Source organism: Mesoplodon mirus, assembly GCF_964341445.2.
Source record: "Mesoplodon mirus genome assembly, chromosome: 13".
Taxonomy (NCBI): Eukaryota; Metazoa; Chordata; class Mammalia; order Artiodactyla; family Ziphiidae; genus Mesoplodon; species Mesoplodon mirus.
The window spans coordinates 17,124,898-17,144,177 of record NC_138989.1 but is presented as its reverse complement, the minus strand read 5'-3'; the positions used below and the strand labels follow the sequence as shown (position 1 = coordinate 17,144,177).

At 48.5% G+C, this 19,280-nt stretch overlaps 1 protein-coding gene across 1 annotated transcript; it reads right to left on the bottom strand.

The window, feature by feature from the left end:
- Positions 1–1,004: 1,004 nt before the first annotated feature.
- UNC119B (unc-119 lipid binding chaperone B) lies at positions 1,005–13,221 on the bottom strand. The gene is made up of 5 exons (XM_082641249.1): positions 12,950–13,221; positions 10,299–10,412; positions 6,769–6,895; positions 6,468–6,640; positions 1,005–4,564 (listed from the first exon to the last, which is right to left on the bottom strand). The coding sequence occupies exons 1-5, from the start codon at positions 13,191–13,193 to the stop codon at positions 4,452–4,454; spliced, it is 771 nt and encodes a 256-aa protein (XP_082497375.1). The 5' UTR covers positions 13,194–13,221; the 3' UTR covers positions 1,005–4,451.
- Positions 13,222–19,280: the final 6,059 nt, after the last annotated feature.

Here is a 19,280-nt window from a genome sequence, read left to right as displayed (position 1 = left end):
CAAAAAACTACAGCGATTTCACTTGCCTGCCAAGGGTCTTGCATGGGCACAGGTGTGAGTCAGACTTCCACAGGCTCCAGACACCTCCCACACGCCCCCAGGAACCCAGTCTCTCCAGCTGCCTTTCTTCCCCCATAACTCAGCCAGGCGTCTGTCCCCAGCACTGACCCACACGCCAAAAGTTCTGTCTTCCTTCAAGACCTTCCTCTGCTTCCCGCAGATCTATTAAAAGATGCGGCAGTCTTTCAAATGTTACCTTGCACTTAAAAGAAATGCATTCAAAAGAAAGCCTCTAAATCCACAGTACTTTTACTGTCGTTGACAAATGCTCCGAAGCTTCCTCACCTTTCATTACCCTACCTGGGCACCAGGAAGAAAAGAGCAAGAAGCAAGAGAAAGGGGGAAATAAGTGAGTGATGTTTGTGGGCAGAGGCCAATAGACCTTCAGGTGCCACAGACCATCTAAACCAGACTTATTTTTAACTTGTATTGTTTGTGAGCTTAAACATGGATGTAAGTTTTATATGAAAAGTATACAAGTTTTCCAAAAGAGACACAAATCAGAAGATGGTTGCAAGGGGTTGGATAGAGGGAGGAAACGGGCTGCAAACACCAGGCACTTGAGGGAACTTTCTGAGGTAATGGAAATGCCCTGTATCATGATTGTGATCATGTATCCATTTGTCAAAACTCATCAAACTGTACTCTTAAATGAGGTGAATTTACTCTTAAATGAGGTATAGTTAAAACACACCTTAATGAACATGTTTTAAAAACATGTATATACATTTTTAATTCTCAAAGCACTCCATCAAAATGTAAAGCAAAAAATACTATGCCTAAAGCTCAATACTGTGCCCTAATCACCCTAGAAATCAGCTCTACTCATTAAACCAATATTTACAGAAAGGCCACGTAAAGAAACTCAGAGCCCACCCCCGCTCCACACCTGCCCGCCCCATGACCCAAGGGGCCCAGTCAGGAGACCAGAGAGGGTACGCGCATACTGTGAAAATCTTTCTTTTATTACTGTCTCTTGTGGCAAAATAACATTTTATACAAATAAGTCACCTAGTTTACTTTGGACACAAAGACAATACAAACTGGAATGAGGACCTCAGGTGAAGGGGAAAGGGGAAGGACAGACCAGGTCATTAACGCTTCTTACATTCTGTGAAAAATAGATATACAGGGAAAAAAATAGACTTTCACCAGTTCAGTGACTTTACATGATCCTTTGTGCAACAAGGGGTAAATCCACCTCCACCAGACCCTTCTTGTACCTAAGATGTCCTGTGATGCGGAATGTGAGAAACATGGTGATCTGATGATTGGGCCCCTAACGCCAGGCACGGCAGCACCCTCTGCATCAGGGGTCCACACACACAGACGAGTCTGTGCTATGATTCTGAGAACTGTCCCCATTCCCCAACCTCACTGACGTCAGAATGACAACGGCCACCAGAAGGAAGGGACGTTACAGAGAAAAAAAAGAGAGTACCCTGGGAGCCTATTGAGGGTGGCAAGACACACTAAAGCAAGACTCACCCAATCTGTATATTAGACACAGCCTATTAAGTCCATTCCGGAAATGAGTCCCACTTCAACTGAAGAAACAAGCTGAAGATTCCCCCAGCTACTGCCACGTCAAGAATCTCCAGTCTCCGCATAGCCCCAACGCCCCCAAATCACCGCCCCTATTTGAGAACTGGATGGCCCAAAGACTGTGAGGTCTTCAGGAAGGCTGACATGGCCCTGAAAAGTACTTTCCCTGCAAGACAGCTCTGAGCTAACACATGAGGAGAGGATGACCTACTTTATCCCAGGACTACTTTTACTTATTTCCTCTGTTTACTCTTTAAAACACAGAATAAATTAAACCAGGATCTTCTTTGCAGCAGCTAAAAGGGCATCTTAGCCCAAAAGCTCCACAGGAAAAGAGAGTCGCTCTCCCAGGAGACTCCAGGCCAGAGGGACAGGAGCAAGACACGAGAGGGAGGTGTGCAGGCAGCAGGCCCCCCGGCGCCAGCTGGGCCTGTCAGTCTGCTGGAATGTGTTCCCTTCAGGAGCTGCCTCTCAGGTACCAGCTCTGAACAGAGGGCACGGTCTCCCCCAGGCAGGTAGGTTTTTTCCTCCCATTTTATTGCCCACAGGTAACTGCTACCAACAGCCCAGACTCCTTAACAACATGGCCTCCTGATTCAACTTCTGATGAGTTCAGCTACTTTCAGAGAAGGTGTGACTTCCAATTCTCTCCCCAGTTCGGGTACAAAAGCTTGAATTTCAGACTTACCTAGCTAACACCCCAGAGAGGTAATGCTTCTCAAGGTTTCCTGAGTAGCTAGACACAAGAATCCAGAGTCCCAGGTACAGAATACCAGACCTTCAGGAGCAGAAGATAGCAAATCCCTGTGCCGTTGGGCACAGACCGAGCACTTGGCCTCAAAACGGTCTCCAGTGAGACTAAAGCAAGCTCTTGGGAAGAGGATACAGCACTATTCAAGCCAGAATGCCTGCCTCCTCAGCCCTCTTCCCAGCAAAAGCTAACACCGCAGGTAAGAGACAGCCCACTAGCCTACAAGACGTGGTCTGCCTGGGACACATTTCCAAGACACACTCTACTGAGCAGAGTTCTGGGCAGTTCCAGAAACCACATCCTAGATAATAATTAAACATCAAATAGTAGAAAAACTCTCCCGACTGGGCTTCTGTCACAGAGAGCAGGGGTTATTCTGGAGCTCAATGAACACAAATCTGTTGAGGGAGCCCCAGTGAGAAACAGAAGGTGAAGAGGCAGTGCTGATGTCTGTCCGGCAGTGTATGGGATAGAGCCACGCATAAGGCACCTGGATTTGCAGCCGACTCCAGTTCTGGGATTCACTGGTCTGGGGATGAGTAGCCCACCCTGCAGGGAACCCGGTCTCTTCCTCCCTCGGGGGTTGGGTGCAGTGCCAGCACACAGGGCTAACCAGGGTTTTCTCAGTGAGGAAGTTGCCAGCATCTGGCACAGCCCAGACTCTGGCCTGGCACAAAGCACTGGACCACGGTTCAAGGCCACTCACGCTCTAGAATGCAAACAGGGAGCAACACTGGTCAGTGAAAGCACAGGAGCATCTGGGGCAAAGCGCTGGCCCTTCTCTCCCTGGCTCCACCTGGCCTTTCTCCCAAGCACCTAGGGAGACAGCTCTCCGGTCACAGATACCACGTACCTGGGCCCTTCCTTCTGCGACCTTTCTAGCAATGCTAAACCCTGGCCGCAGCAACAGTCTTATCAGAGGGTCAGGAGTTGGGCCTGAGCACTTAAATCGCCCACACAGTCAGACAACAGTAGGGAGCTAGGCACGGACAGTCCATCCAGTGAGGGCCTGAGGGATGTGTGAGGAAGTTTTTTGAGAACACGTCTCTCTGATAGGCCACCTCAGCTGACTTCCCCCATTCCCAACGCCCAAAACCATTCCAAGTGGCAGTCCAAAGGACCAGAATACACATTACTTAGGTCTGACCGGCCAGGACGGTTCTAGGAACTACTTCAGTACAAAAGCAGGTACGACATGACCCAGATTAACCCCGGGAGCCTGACTGATACTATCAGAAGTCTGGCCACACATCCTATATGCTGGGAACGCCACTGACATTTTATAAAGCCTCCCCACAAGAAGCTTAGAAATAAAAAAACAAAATACGATAAGGCCTGCTCTGGCCTCGAGAGATACTACAGTTCCAAGAGCAAAGCTGACACACTGTATTTCAGGAGAAACTCAAAAGTGAGGAGCCAGGAGAAGCGGAGCAAGCTCATCTTCCCTCTGGAAGGAGGACAGGAAGGCACTGCCAGGTTGAAACCTCAGTGGAGCCCCAGGAGGACCGGCTGAGGATCCGGAAGTCAGACAGATAAGCGGCCCCTACGTAAGACAGATCCTGCAGTTTGGCAGCCTTGCCCACCCCAGTGCCTCAACTCCTGGCACCACTCCTTCCTTCTGCCCCCCCAGTTGGTTTAGGACGATGCACAGGCTGAGGTCAGAGTGTGCTGACGGCGACCCCACAGGCGAGAGAGGAGTCTCAGCTTCCCACAGTGCCCCCGAACCTACAGAAGAGCGTTCTCTCCCCGGCGCAGCTCTGCCTGGAGAGATCCAGGCTCATCAGGACAACCCAGAGGAGCCATGACTACATGAAAATAAACTTTCTATTTTTATCTGGATTCCAGGAGCCTTATGCTAAGTTTTACTATAGTACCTCTGTGACCTAAGGGGCAGGGAAAAAAGGAAGAAAAAATACTGGGGAAGGAAACACAGCACTGCTTGGCACCTCTCTTGGAGCACAGGAAACTGCCACCCCAGCCTCGGCTTCCTGGGGCCAGGTTCCAGATGTGTGTTGACAGACTGCAGCTTCAGCCACCTCCGTGCACCAGGACCTCGGGCCACAGCAAAGCACCTCCCCGTCCGCTCCTGTCACAGCTACTGGCCCCCATTATAGGCATAGTCAGCCTTGTTGTGCATTATCAGCTTGTTGTCGACAAAGTAGAAGCTGTCAGAACGGGTCTCATAGGGATTTTCAATCATCAGACGAACTGCAAGTCAGGGAAAGGAAAAAAGCAAAGACTTATGTGTGAGTCTGCCCCATGGGCCAGGTGGGAAAAAACTGAGCATTCCCTCGAAAATTCGTAAACAAGCCCTTCCTGAAAATGTGAGCTCACGCTGTCAGAATAATGAGGTCAGAACAGAAGGAGCCAGGCCTTGAGAGCTGGGGAGACCTGGGGATCACAGAGGCCCCCAAACTGAGCATGCTGTCCACCTCAACAGAAGGATGCAACCAGCTCTGGACCTGGCCCTCCGAGGCCATCGCCAGCCTGGTGCTCCATCAGAACCCCAGGGAGAGGTGCTCGCCCGCTTGCCAAGAGGCACCACAGCAGCCTACTGACTTGGTGCTTCTGGTCCCCACCTCTAGACACTCTGGTCCAAATTCAGAAAGCTGCGCCTCACTGTGCTCACGTCCCGCAGGCAACCCTGACAACAAAGGAATCCCAGATGCGTGTGGATGCAGGGGCACAAAGGGCAAGGAGCCTTCTCCAGAGATGGCTCGGGGTATTAACTTGCCAGCAAAGGGTGAGCCTGTCTTGGAATCCAGATTTAAATCTTCTGTTTGTTCAGGCAGTTGCCCCGACCTCTTTAGCCATAACTGGAGGGTCAAGAGAACTGCGAGTCACTACCTCTGGTTGGTTCTGAGTCAATGGTCACATGCTGTTCTGAATCCTCTGGAGGAAATGCTGTTGCTGACCACAGTTCTCAAAAGGAGAGCTGACTGTTTCAAGTTCTTTGAACTCAGCCAGGCCAGAGTTATTTAGTTCATATCCAGAGTATTGACCCCCACGCTCTTTTAGCTTATTTGGCTTCAAGAAGAAAAAGTTACATGGCCTTAGATAAAAACTTGAAATACTGTACATAATCTTTTCTCGCAGTATCTACATATTCCAGCCCAGCCTGGGGAGTGGACTTCAAACGAGGATCCTAACAGTTGATGCGGTCATCAACGCCCTGCCCACTTCTCAGCAATCCTCACTTTACCTGGGAACAGTACTGCTGCACCAGTCAAGAATACCTGTCAGAAAATGACAATTTTAAGGACCTGGGATTCTGAGAAAATTGGTCGGTGTATGTAGACCTTCGCCAACAATCCAACTAAACTCCACCACTACTCACAGGATCCCACTCACATCCTGACTGCTCTAGAACAACCTCCCCTAATTCCTCACAGGGGATGCTAATGTGAGAGGGCCAGACCGAAGCCATGGGAATACACAGACTGTTCTTCCTCTGTCATTCAGTCCCTCTCCTCCCCGGCCCAGCCTTCTCCCTCCGGCGCCTTCCCCAGCTCTTCCTCCCCAGAACTACGGGGTGACTCTTCCTCAGACACGGCTTCCCTCGCGTTACTCCTTCTGCTCCGAGCCTCTAACAGCTTTCCTAGCGCCTGCTGGATCTACTCTAACAGTTTCATCTAATTAACCTTCTACCTGCAGAGAATGAGAAAGGGGTGGTCCTCAGGACTAGAATTCTACTTAGCCCACAGTTTCCCATGTAGTTCTGATTAGGGAAAAAGCAAAGAGCTAAAGGAGTGCTGAGCAGGAGCCGGTGACTAGAACACAGTGAAACCATGACTGGCCATGTATCGAACTGCACTCCCAGGGATTGTCAGGGGCCTCCTCTTATCTCCCTCGGCCACTCTCTTCCCCGCAGCAGGCATCTAAAAGGGATGGCCTGTATTAAAACCTTCAGTGCTCCCATGCAGGCAGAGTCAGAGTTTGAAACATGAGACAGGAGCAATAGGAAACGAGAAGCCTGAGGTCGAAAGACTAGAGACGCATCATGTCCCTACTTCTCTGCAAATGAGGTTGTTAGACTAGATGGATTTCATTTCAAGGTCTGTTCCTCTAGCCTGAAGAATCCAGAATGTTGTGAAAGTCAGGGGATACGTACTGACATCCTCAGAAAGCTGGGGAAACTCATAGATATGTTCACAAGTGTTCCTACTGCTGGGGATGCAGAAGCCGAAATCAAAGTCAAAGTTTTTCAGCAGGCGTTCCCGGAAATAGTGCCGTTCGATCATCCGGAAGTTTGACACAGGTTTGTCTCCCACCGTGAACTCCACCCTGCAGAATAAATCTCTGTGAGCCTGACTTTGCCTCCTCCCTCCTCTAAAGCCAACCCCAAACCTAACCAAGAACATTCTTCTCTGAACCAGAAGAACGTCCTCCCTTCAGGAAATGCTGGTACTCACGTGGCGCCCACGGTGCGGAGGCGGAGAAATGCTGGCGTGAACTGATAGCGGACGAAGCGGCCCGCACTGACATCCACATCTCCGCCTGCTGCTGCCGCCGCCTCCTCCTCCTCCTCCTCCTCCTGGTCTGCAAGAGCACACGGAAGCTGAATCACCATCTCGGCAAAGATCACGACCGATCAGCAGTACCGACACCGACACTGATATGGCAGGGCAGCCAGTACTCACTGAGCATATGCTGTAATTCCAGGCCCCGTGCTGCACGCCTCACAGGATCCTGTGATCCTGTAGATGTTGTCTTCATTTTATCTCCACTTTACAGACCAGGAAGCTCAGACTCAGAGAGATTAGCTAACGTGTCCAAAGTCCCCCAGATATAGGCAGACCTCAGAGAGACTGCGGGTTCAGTTCCAGACCACCATGATAAAGAGAGTCACATGAAATTTTTGGTTTCCCAGTGTATACAAAAGTTATGTTTACACTTTACTATAATCCATTAAGTATGCAATAGCATTATGTCCAAAAATAACAATGCACACGGCTTAATTGAAAAATAATGCTGGGCTTCCCTGGTGGCGCAGTGGTTGAGAGTCTGCCTGCCGATGCAGGGGACACGGGTTTATGCCCCGGTCCGGGAAGATCCCACATGCCGCAGAGCGGCTAGGCCCGTGAGCCATGGCCGCTGAGCCTGTGCTCCGCAACAGGAGAGGCCACAACAGTGAGAGGCCCGCGTACCGCAAAAAAAAAAAAAAAAAAGCTGCTATATTCAATATCCTATAATAAACCATAATGGAAAAGAATATGAAAAAATATACATATGTATAACTGAATCACTTTGCTGTAAACCAGAAAATAACACAACACTGTAAATCAACTATACTTCAATAAAAATTTTTTCTTTAAATGCTGTTGAAAAAAATGGAGCCAACAGACTTATTCAATGAAAGGTTGCCACGAACCCTCAGTTCGTAAAGAACACAATTTCTGCGAAGCACAGTAAAGTGAAGCACAATAAAATGAGGTACGCCTGTAGTAAATGGAGGGAGCAGGGATGTGAATCCGGGTCCATCAGACTCAAGGCCTGTTCTTAAACACTAAGCTGTTTGCCTTTTATATAATCTGGCGCCTTGGGCCATATCCTAACGGTGAAGCCTGAAACACCAGCTGGGTGGCTGTGACGTGGTCTCTGCTATACAGACTAGGTCTGCTGTTGACCCAGTTAAAGTGCTTGCTGCTAACCAAAAGAATGAGGCTATAAAAGTTGAAACTATTCAAAAGGCACCTTCAAAGAATGCAAAAATTTCTGACACAGCAAAGACAAATCCCTAGAAATAATTTTGCTATTTAAATAGAAGACACTGGCGTATAGCCTTGGGGTACTGCACTTTCTTGGACTAATGCCTATTCCAGGCCATACCAGGCCCAACACTCCGAGCACCTGGGAAAAGGTGAACCAACACGTGAGATCAGAGAGAGGGTCCACAAGAGTAACAATGGGCTCTGGTCTAGTCCACTCCTGAACCCAGGAATGAAAGATTTGTAAAATGAATCAGAGAACATTCTAATGTAAACAAGGAGTTAGTTCCCTCTCTAGTAGCTACAGCCACCCAGTATCCAGCAAGGGTATTTTTTCCAGTTCTAGGCTGAACATAGGTGCAGTAAAAGAGGAGTCTTTTTTAGCATCAAACATCTCTGCCTGTGACAAGCCCAAGAGGAGCTGGGCAACCAGACTGAGTAGGGGTTCAAAGACAGAGACTCCACAGCCCTGGCTCCAACAATGGGATTCAAAAAGGATCAGACCAAACCTTCTGAGGGATTCGAACTCATCCGAACAAGTGCTGTAGGAAGGCACTGAATCAGTGTGTGCGTATTCTTAGTGAATCAAGATCCTTAAAGGTAAAGACTGGATGGGTTGTAAATCAAGGTATTTTTACAGTATCTGCAGCTGACCTTCTTCTTGAGATTTAGTTTTATACTGAAATGAGCCCAGTCTCATCCAAATCCATACACCTGAAGTAGCCCTGGGGTCCTGGGAACATCTTAAGTACTAGGACCTGTGGCTTAGAGATACGAACAGCACAGACCCAGGAAGCTGGCTGGCCCTGACCCTCCCAATACAAGATTTAAGTACCCACAAGCTTGAGCCTTTAGACGCCCTGGTCAATACTAGATTACGACAGCATAAAGAATACTGGGTAGTGAGACTTCCCTGCTGGCGCAGTGGTTAAGAACCCGCCTGCCAATGCAGGGGACACGGGTTCAATCTCTGGTCCGGGAAGATCCCACACGCCACAGAGCAACTAAGCCCGTGTACCACAACTACCGAGCCTGCGCTCTAGAGACCGCGAGTCACATCTACTGAGCCCATGTGCCACAACTACTGAAGCGCGCACGCCTAGAGCCTGTGCTCTGCAACAAGAGAAGCCACCGCAATGAGAAGCCCGCGCACCACAACAAAGAGTAGCCCCAGCTCGCCGCAACTAAAAGCCCGCGTGCAGCAACGAAGACCCAAAGCAGCCCAAATATTAATTAATTAATTAATTAATTAATTAATTTTAAAAAAAGAATACTGGGTGGGGTGAGGAGACCAGTGCTCTAGCCTTGGCTGTATAATTAACCTGAGCTGAGACTTTTTCATGAAAGCCTTTTGACTTATCTGGGTTACTAACAGCTGTCTTACCAAATTTACAGGCTCTTTCTGAATAGCAAATCAGATGAGAAAAGCTTGGCAAAAAGAGTCATCAACACAGACCATGGCTGATACTCTGAAGGACTATCTAGGCTGGTGTTCTAGTAACTAACTCCAGGGGGTGCTCCATTTCCAGTGATGTGCTCCAAAGACGTACGTGTGGTCCCCTGGTCAGAAATGAATCACCCTGGAACTGCATCACAAGCACAGGAAGTGTCCATTCAAAGCTACCTTAAGGGGTCCCAAGGAGATGAGTTCACAGGTCTAGGCCTTCTGTTCATCCAAAAAATGGCAGACATTAAAGTCCAAACCAGGACTTACTGGGAAATCTGAGACACTATTTAAAGGAAAGGGTGTGAGAAGACACTGCCTTATGATCTGGACTGGAATCCTCCGTATCACCCTTCCAGAGTGTCCCCAGGACTCAAGGTTCAGGTAGGCTTCCTCACTGGAGTTTAATTTCAAGGATTCCTTTCCTAAGTGGAGGAAACATGGTAAGATCAAAGGGCAGAGGACCTTAGGAAAGTCACCTGGAAATTCTGGGCCTCAGTTTCCTTATCTGTAAAATAAGGATAATAACCCCCCACAGAGGTGTGAGGATTACATGAACTGATGTAAACAGAAAGATGTGGAACACAGTGACCAGCACAGAGTAGATACTCAACAAACAATCAGCCTCTCAGCACAGCTTCAAGCCAACAGGCCCACAGGCAGGCTTCAGGAGGCGGCTGGAAGCAGGCCGCTGGAGTCTGTGACACAGGATGCAGTGGCATACAAAAACTCAAGCGTGAAAGACCTTTTGCTCCAACTGTCAAGTGGCTACTGCAATATTAAGGCCTACCTGACACACAAGGTTTGGCAATCTCAAAAAGCACTGTCCCGGTCTCCAAATCTCGAATTTTGAAGCGTGTGAAATCAATACTGTAGACGTTGTCTTCGGGTTTACATAAATAATCTGAAAATGAGAGAGAGAGACCAATGCCGTTAAATAATCCTCCAAATCTACCATTTCTTTCTCAAGTTTTGAAGCAAACTCAGGTTTTTTTCTTACACAATTCACTTAAAATATACCCCAAAACTTCCTTTTATGTTATAAGCAAAAGTTGTGTGGAGAGAATTAGGGGATCCAAGAAAGAAAAAATGTGCATGGGCTTGTGTGGATGAAAGATTACTGTAACACTTTAGAAATAGGGATGGTAAAAGGGGATTTCTTTGGAAATACTTCAAAAATGGCCTATAAACCTTTCATTGGATATCACAACAGGATAGAATTTTTTTTAGAAATCCATTTTAAAACATTTATGCTGATCTAATGGCTAATATGGTGCATGTTTGCTGACCGTATCACAAAGCACAGATCAGCAAACTTTTTCTGTAAAGGGTCAGATCATGAATAATTTAGGCTTTTGGCCACACAGTCACTATCACAACTACTCAACTCTGTCGCTGTAGCACAAAGGCAGCCACGAACGTGGAAATGAATGGCGTGGCTGTATTCTAATAAAACTATTTATAGACACGAAATACAAATTTTATATAACCATGTGTCCCAAGATTTTTTTTTTTTCCCAACCATTTGAAAAGGTAAAAACCACTCATAGCTTATGGGCTGCACAAAACCAGGTGGTGGGCCATACCTACCCAGGCACAGGACAGATCTGCTATGGAGGGCGTGAGGCCAAAGTGATGTACAGCCCCCAAAAACCTGATCAACTAATCAAAACAGTACTGATCAAAGACAATTTCATTGATTTCTTTCTATCACGACTCCTGAGAGCATCTTCTCCACAACTCACTTTGGCACTTTATCTTATACTGCCTGTTTGTGTTAGCTGTTTCATGTTTTACAAGCTGACTCTCCAATAAGATGGCAAACTTGAGAGCTACTGATTATTCTGTAACTCTCAAAAGTGCTGAGATTGGTTCTGCACCTTTAGAGGGGACTCAATAAATAACCTGCTGAACGGAACAGACTTTAAGAGTAAAAAATCCAGAGATCACCAAGCTGACTTGTGACTTTCTCCAATAAGCTGCTGAGGTGTGTTTGAGCAATGGCACCAAGCTCAAGTTCCTACACAGGACCTCAGTGCTCTCCTAGAATGCTGCTCAGGGCCAGGCATTAGAGTGGCCTAATTCACCTTTGGTATCAGGAGAAAGCATGGGGTGAGAAAGGTGAGGTGGTGAGCATTTCCGTACCTTCAGAGCCCCAAATGAAATCTGGGTCAGAACAGAAGCAGCTTTTTCACAATGTTTCTATGAAACAGAATAGCAAGACCTTCCAAAGATATACTCAGGCATGCAAAGGACAGTCCCAACCCAAACAGTGATGGAAAATGGGGATATGAAAATACCCAGACTCAAATTAAAGCTATTTTAGGAGATGGGAATTCCCTTTCAAACAGGCTGGACCAAGGCCTATCCCCCCAAACTGTCATCCTCAAATCACTGGGGCGGCCTCTATCTCCCTGAGGGACACCTGAGCAGCCCTGGGCTGCCGACTAAAGCAATTCAGCAGATAATAGGACGGCAGTCTTTAATCCATCAAGGGAGTGCTGGCGCTTCAACGTTAGAAGTCTGGAGGACAGGGCCGGCTGGGCAAGCAGGGTCTAACCAACTGACTGCAAACTCTTAGGGGGAAACAGCAGCAAGAAAAGGGGCATCAAGTCAGGGGTTGGCCTGGAAGAGAACAGAAAAGAGGAAAACCAGGACAGGAGGTGAGCTATATATTTCTCCCCACCCCTCGTACTATCAATGAAAAGGTGTAGGACGGTTGCATTTTATGCAAGAAATGCATCTCTGACACCCTGACATATTCTTAATTCACTGGAACAAGTGTCAAAAGCAGGATTCACATTTTGGTTTTGTACGTGAACTGAAACTTTATTAATATTTTTTTAATGCGGCACGAAATGCCACGGCAATGTATTTGAGGAAGGAGGAGCCCACCTGCACACAAAGGGGCAACGCTAGGGGCCCAAAGAGGTAGGGGGCCAAGGCAGGCTGGAAAGGGGGCGGGGCTGTCAGGGGCCGGAGGGGAGGGAAAGGCAGAGAAAGCAGCTAGGGTAGGGGTCTGGGCTGGCAGAGGGCGGCAGAAGCTGGCTGTAGACAGGTTGAGGGGGCCTAGCTGATCAGGAACTTCACTGATGGCTGGGGGGCAGCGGCCCACTTCCCAGGGTCAGGAGGATCCGGTTAAGCCAAGGCGGGTCCCCACCCAAACAGATCCAGCTGAGGAGGAGAACGGCCGGGCCTGAGGGCCCAGCGGGGACGGGCCACAGGGAAGCCTAGCGTGGCCGGACTCAGAGGAGGGCAGTCAAGCCCCAGGAGAACCCCTCCCGACCAGGTCTAGGTGAGAGTGGGCAGCGCGGCCCGGCCGGCCGGGGGCGCCTGGGTGGACACCCTGGGCCGGCCGAGCGGCAAGCGGCCGGCTCCGCTTAGGCTACGAGGGGCCCGGGGACCGGCGCGAGGGGAGGGCGCGGCCGGCCCCGCACTTACTCTCTGTGACCCGGCTGAGGCGCAGGACGTGCTCGGGCCGGATGGTGTCCAGAGCCAGCAGCTCCTGCTCCGTAACCGCTGCCCCGATGCCGTCGTCGGCCGCGTGGTGGGGCGCCTGCCGCCGCGCCTTAAGCCTGTTCAGGACGCCGCCGCCAGCCTTCTTCTTCTCCTCCTTGCCAGTCACCAGCCCCCCGGACCCAGCCGCCGACCCCAAGGCCGCAGCCTTAGAATTCGACCCGCTCATCGCTCCGCCGCCAAGATGGCCGCCGCCTCCGCAGCCGTAACTATGGAGAGCGGGGGCGGGGCCGGGCCTGTGTGGGCGGGACCTGCGGGCCGCGTCGCTAGCGCCCTCCCGCCAGCGTTGGTCCAGCCAGGTGGCTGGCACCTTAGCACTCCAGATTCTCTATCAGGCCCCCGAGGTCACCCCAAACGTCTAAAAAAAATATTCCGTACAGTCAAATGACTTTCCATCACATAAAATGTAGACGAGGCATCTTGAGAAAATGTTTTTTCATCTGTAGTCTAGAAGGTAAGGCAGTTCTTGCTATGCAAAGGCAGCTTTCCAATTAGATTGCCATTTCTAAACCGTACCGTGTCAGGCTTTGGGCTACACATTGGGCTGGGCTACAGGGAATATAAGAATACGAAAGAGGGAGGGATTGAGTCTGCTGTATTCAGCACTGTATTCAGGCAGTCTAGCTAATGCCTGACATGTGGTAGGTGCTCAATGATCGAATGAGTGAAGGAAGGCCTGAACAGCACCGGGCTACGGAGGAGCTCCCACTTTGTTGGGGAAGACTGTGAGGTACATAATTCATCATGTGGCCCTTCCTCTAGACCAGCCCAGTAAGTATGAATGAACCAGAAGACAAAACAGACTGCTAATTGCTGCAGCAGACGTGCTACCAGAGCACACAGGCGGGGTCTAGGGGGTAGGGGAGAGGCTTCAGGGGTGACATCTGGCACTGAGCCATGGAAATTAACCATGATTTCAAGGACTGGAGGTGAGTGGGAGGGGGGAGGACATTGCCCTCTTATACCCCAAGTGGCTCCTTCTCTAGAGATTCTGGATCGACACCCTTCTCTGTTGGAGGCTTGGGCCTGACTGATGCAAAGTGTGTCTGCTAGGTTGATGTCACCTCTTAGATAGACTCAGGTCGAAGTGAAACTCTACCCCTCTCCCCACTGGTCAGCCTCAAAGCCTGGATTTATGCAGGACTTGCTGGATCCCTCTCATCCGACATGAGGGGTTTGGGAGTGGCTGACAGGCCTCACCTGGTTCCTGGACCAAACCCAAACCTGACTCCACCTCAGCTGCCCAGCCTGGTGGAACAGTATGTGGCCAGTCCCTATCTAAATGATGTCCTGTCTTTGAGAGATTACCACCCGGGGGGGCGACTTCCCAAACTGTTCAGGGAAATTTTAAGATGTGTACAAGAATTACACATTTGCACATTGCAATTTCCCTTTGCAAACAATTCTTTTTAAACTACTCAGCAGTAAGTGGTTACTGAAGAATTTCCAGAACTCTTAATATGCTACTTGATTGTGAATCACCAAGAAGGGAATTTAGCATGGAGCCATTTCCCACAATCACTTGCTGACTGAACATTGTCCTCAGCACCAGGACTAGTTACCTGGATCCCAGCTTTTCTCTTTTTAGGGATGATAACAAACGTATTGACCCGTTTACCTGCAATTCCACATCCGGGAACTTAGCCTACATGTATGCACGAAGATGTTTACTGCAGGACCATTTGTAACACTGAAAAATTACAACAAGTTACAGTTGCACCCATTCATGTTATGCAGCTGTTAAAAAGAATGAGGTCCATCTCTACTTACTAGTATGGAGAGATCTCAAAGACAGATAGTTTGGCGGGGGTGGGGCTGGGGACAAGGCACATAATCCCATTTGTTTAAAATTTGAAAGTAGGGCTTCTCTGTTGGCGCAGTGATTGAGAGTCCGCCTGCCAATGCAGGGGACACGGGTTCGTGCCCCGTGGTCTGGGAAGATCCCACATGCCACGGAGCGGCTGGGCCCGTGAGCCATGGCCGCTGAGCCTGTACGTCCAGAGCCTGTGCTCCGCAACAGGAGAGGCCACAACAGTGAGAGGCCTGCGTACCGCAAAAAAAAAAAAAAAAAAAAAAAAAAATTGAAAGTATATGAATATTTCTATCTGTAACTACACGGGAAGGGGTTTGGATATACACTAGAGTTAAGTGAGGTGGTTCCCTTGGGGGAGGAGAGCATTGGAAGGGATTAAAAGGGGGTATATTCACTTTTGACACTCTTTAGAGCTACTTCTATACTATTTTATCACAACAAGCATATGATCATGGGCTGCTTGTATACCTTTAAATAAATAAATAAATAAATATAACTAACTTAGGATCTGCGTCTGGAAGGCAGACTCTAAGTCAAAGTAGACTTATTAAAATCTCTTAAAATTGAAAAGCCACCTCAAACTTGATCACTTTTTTCTGCTCAAAAAATTTTAAATAAATACTGCCATATAAGGGAGTTGAGGCCTGTCTCTGATCACTACCTATAAACTGTGGTTAAAAAGCAAAAGATTATGTCTTTAGGAGAACAGAAAACACACAGAAAGAAATGAAAAATATCCTTAAATATTACTTTTTAAGAGGGAGTAGGAAAAATTAGGGCCATAACCTCCAATCTGCCTCTCCTCACCAAATCTTTCTAAGGTATGTCAAAAGGCTCTTTAAAAAAAAAAAGTTTTCTGAAAAGTACATATACTAATTCCCTGTTGGGTGGAAAAAGAAAAATAGAGATTGACTGCATTAAATAGCAACCCCAATGTCTCCTTGGGCCAGACATGGGAAGGCTGGAGTGGAAAGGCTGGCCTCCCTTTCACCGCAGCTTGGTGCTCTTCAAGTCCCTCTCCTTAAGCTGGTTATTTTCCTCACTGTAAGAGGTGTGACAGTGGCTGTTTTCCAGGGCAGTCCCAGAGTTGCCAGGCAGTCTGCCTCAAATCAGGCCAGGCAGGTGGGGCCCACAGCTGATGCGGCCAAGGTAAGCAGGACATCAGAGGGCTTTTTTCTGCCGAGGCAGGGAAGTTCAGTCCTCCTTCCTGCTGCTTCCCTAAGGATGGCATCCACTGAATCAGCAAGTCGTGGCTGGGACTGCAGGCAGGCCTTGTGGTCTGGGAAACAGAGCTAGTGATTTCCATAGTACCCAAGTCACTTCTCTCCCTGGCTGAGGGCTGTTCTTTAAAAGCATTAATTTATTATTTATATCTCACCTCTTTCCAAAAAGGATTTGTGGCGTATTCCAAAGTCGTACAGCACAAGACTGGTGGGTGGAAATTCACATAGCCTTGCAGAACTTTCAAAATTTTAAGTGCATATACTGCTTTTTGTTTTGTTTCGTTTTATTTTTGGCCTCACTGCGCAGCATGCGGGATCTTAGTTCCCCGACCAGGGATTGAACCCGAACCCGCTGCAGTGGAAGCGCAGAGTCTTAACCACTAGACTGCCAGGAAAGTCCTGTGCATATACTGTTTGATTTAGTAATTCCTTAATGGAATTCTAAAGGCACACTTGCACATGTGCAAAATAAATATATTATGTAAATATGTGTGTATGTACATATAAACATATATAAATACATATAAAATGAAAGATATACACCAAAGATAATACACCTGTATATCCTCTAGGGATTAAAGAGGTAGGTCTAAGAAAGAGGAGTTTTCACATTCTGCACCCCATATAAAATTTTTTTTAATATTTTATTTATTTATTTGTTTTTGACTATGTTGAGTCTTCGTTGCTGTGTGTGGGCTTTCTCTAGTTGCAGTGAGCAGGGGCTACTCTTCATTGTGGTGCGCAGGCTTCTCATTGCGGTGGCTTCTCTTGTTGCGGAGCACAGGCTCCAGGTGCGTGGGCTGCAGTAGTTGTGGCACGCAGGCTCAGTAGTTGTGGCTCATGGGCTCTAGAGCACAGCTTAGAAGTTGTGGCACACGGGCTTAGTTGCTCTGTGGCATGTGGGATCTTGCTGGACCAGGGCTTGAACCCGTGTCCCCTGCACTGGCAGGCGGATTCTTAGCCACTGAGCCACCAGGGAAGTCCCCCGATTTTTAAAATGTACTTACGCACTTTGTATCACTAAGTCTTAAAAGGTTACTTTCTTTTTAGAGAAAGAATAATATAAACCTCCACATAACCAACACCCAGCTTCTTCAGTTATCTACAATCAAAAGGTTCCTTCTTAAAAGTAGTACATCATGACGTTAAGAGCACAGGCTTTGCTTTGTTAGACAGAGCTAAGTTCCAGTCCCCACTCTGCCACTTACCAGCTATGTGACTTTGGGCAGGTCATTTATGCCCTCTGAGCCTAAGTTTTCTTATTTATAAGTCAGGCTAGTCACTGGTCTTTCCTAGGGTTGTAAAGAGGAGATGAGGGCTTCCCTGGTGGCGAGTCCTAGTCCAGGAAGATCCCACATGCCGTGGAGCAACTAAGCCTGTACGCCACAACTACTGAGCCTGCACTCTAGAGCCCACGAGCCGTAACTACTGAGACCACGTGTCACAACTACTGAAGCCCACACAGCTAGAGCCCGTGCTCCGCAACAAGAGAAGCCAACGCAATGAGAAGCCCGCACACCGCAACGAAGAGTAGCCCCTGCTCGCCACAACTACGGAAAGCCTGTGCACAGCAACGAAGACCCAACACAGCCAAAAATAAATAAATAAAATAAAATTTTAAAAACGGAGATGAAAACAGCAACGAAAAGCACTCTGCTGGCGCCAGGGAGAGTGTTTCATGTATGGTCGCTATGACAATACATTTAAGTGGCCTCTTTCTCCAGGACCCCTGCTGAGGGCAGGCACCCTGGGCAGGGAGAAGCCATGGAGCTGGATTGGAAAGTGTGGTGACCAAAAAGAACAGTCAAGTCAGAGCAGAGAGGAAACGAGCTGGGGACCAAGGCTTGAGGAAGCAACAGACGGAGGCAAGTAGAAGCCATAAGAAAACCCAGAAGAGGGAGTCTTAGGACAAGGCCCAAGCCAAAAAGTAAGTGGGGTTATTTTTCACTAATATAAGTGGTTAGCAACAAACAAAACTAAGACTCTTGGGCCAGAGTACCGCAGTGAGGTGCCTACCATCTCAGGTTGCTAGAGAGCAGAGGCCTGCCCACTGCACACCTCTGTGCTTCACCTCTGTTCTGCCTTGACCCCTCACCATTGCTATGGCAACAGGCTTTCCAGTAAATGTTGGAAAAACTCATCTCTCTTCCTCTATGGGGGGTGGAGGGGCATGGGGTACTAAGTATGGAGAAAGGTCCGACACACCGGCTCCAGCCAACTGGGAGCCTGATTTCCTTAGTGAGATTAAGATCTGGACCCAAGAGTGGTTTAACCCAACCCCCCCACACTTGGCCCAAGATCTTCTGTCAATTTCCCTCCCTGCGAGTCCCTAGAGCAGGGCTTCTTCAGGTCTCTTCCCCATTTGGCAGCTCATGCGAAGCTACTTGAAATAGTAACAGCCAAGTCTAAATTAGTAAAGAACTCCAGTTATGGGTGGGTTCAAGCTAAGAATGAGGCTCTGTGGGCCTCCTGGCTTATTTGGGCCCTGAGAACAGACTCCATCCACACAGGCTTCATTCTTGGAGCTGAGCGCTGAATTCTGCCCTTCAAGGGATAACTGAGGGAGGTAGGCCAAGCTCTCCCTCCCATTCCCCAAACCAGCAGCCTCCATTCCTGCTTGGAGAAACACAGCACATGGCATCAGGGCGGGAATGGAAGGCTGGAGAGAATAATGATTAAGAGCAAGAGTCCTCATGTAAAACCTCAGTTCTGCCTTTTGCTGGCTGTGTGGTCTTCGGCAAGTCACCTCACCTCTTAAAGGTGAGTACCAGCTGGTTGGTTGAAGATTAAACAGAGATAACATCTGTAAAACTGCTTGGCCTTGTGCCTGGCCCATTTCAAAGGCTCAATAAAAGATATCTGTGATTATTATTCTTATAGCCTTAGAAAGATCATGGGCTTTGCAGACAAACAGACTGGGTTTGAATCCTGGCTTGATCATTTACTGACTAGCCTGGGGTAAATTACTAAAGTTTTTTGAGCTTCATGCTCCTCAGCTATAAAACGTGATGGATAAATTATAGGAAAACAAAAATCCTTCCTGCTCTTCCTGCCCCTCCCCTTGTCAACACTGACAACACATCAGAAAAGGAGCAAGCAGAGAAAACCGTCCCACGGCTTAGTCTGTCCACAGGCTATCGTGGAAGCTGCGGGGAAACACGGAGGGAAGGCAGCAGGCTCAGTGTGCCTTGGCAGCGACAGTGTCATGGCCTGGCGTCCC

Bases quoted from the DNA above. Each gene is read 5' to 3' on its own strand.
- UNC119B (XM_082641249.1), bottom strand. From the start codon at position 13,193: ATGAGCGGGTCGAATTCTAAGGCTGCGGCCTTGGGGTCGGCGGCTGGG. The intron at 10,413-12,949 runs GTAAGTGCGGGG...TCTCATTTTCAG, and splicing joins CCTCAGCCGGGTCACAGAGA to ATTATTTATGTAAACCCGAA. The intron at 6,896-10,298 runs GTAGGCCTTAAT...GTGCTCTTGCAG, and splicing joins TGCCAAACCTTGTGTGTCAG to ACCAGGAGGAGGAGGAGGAG.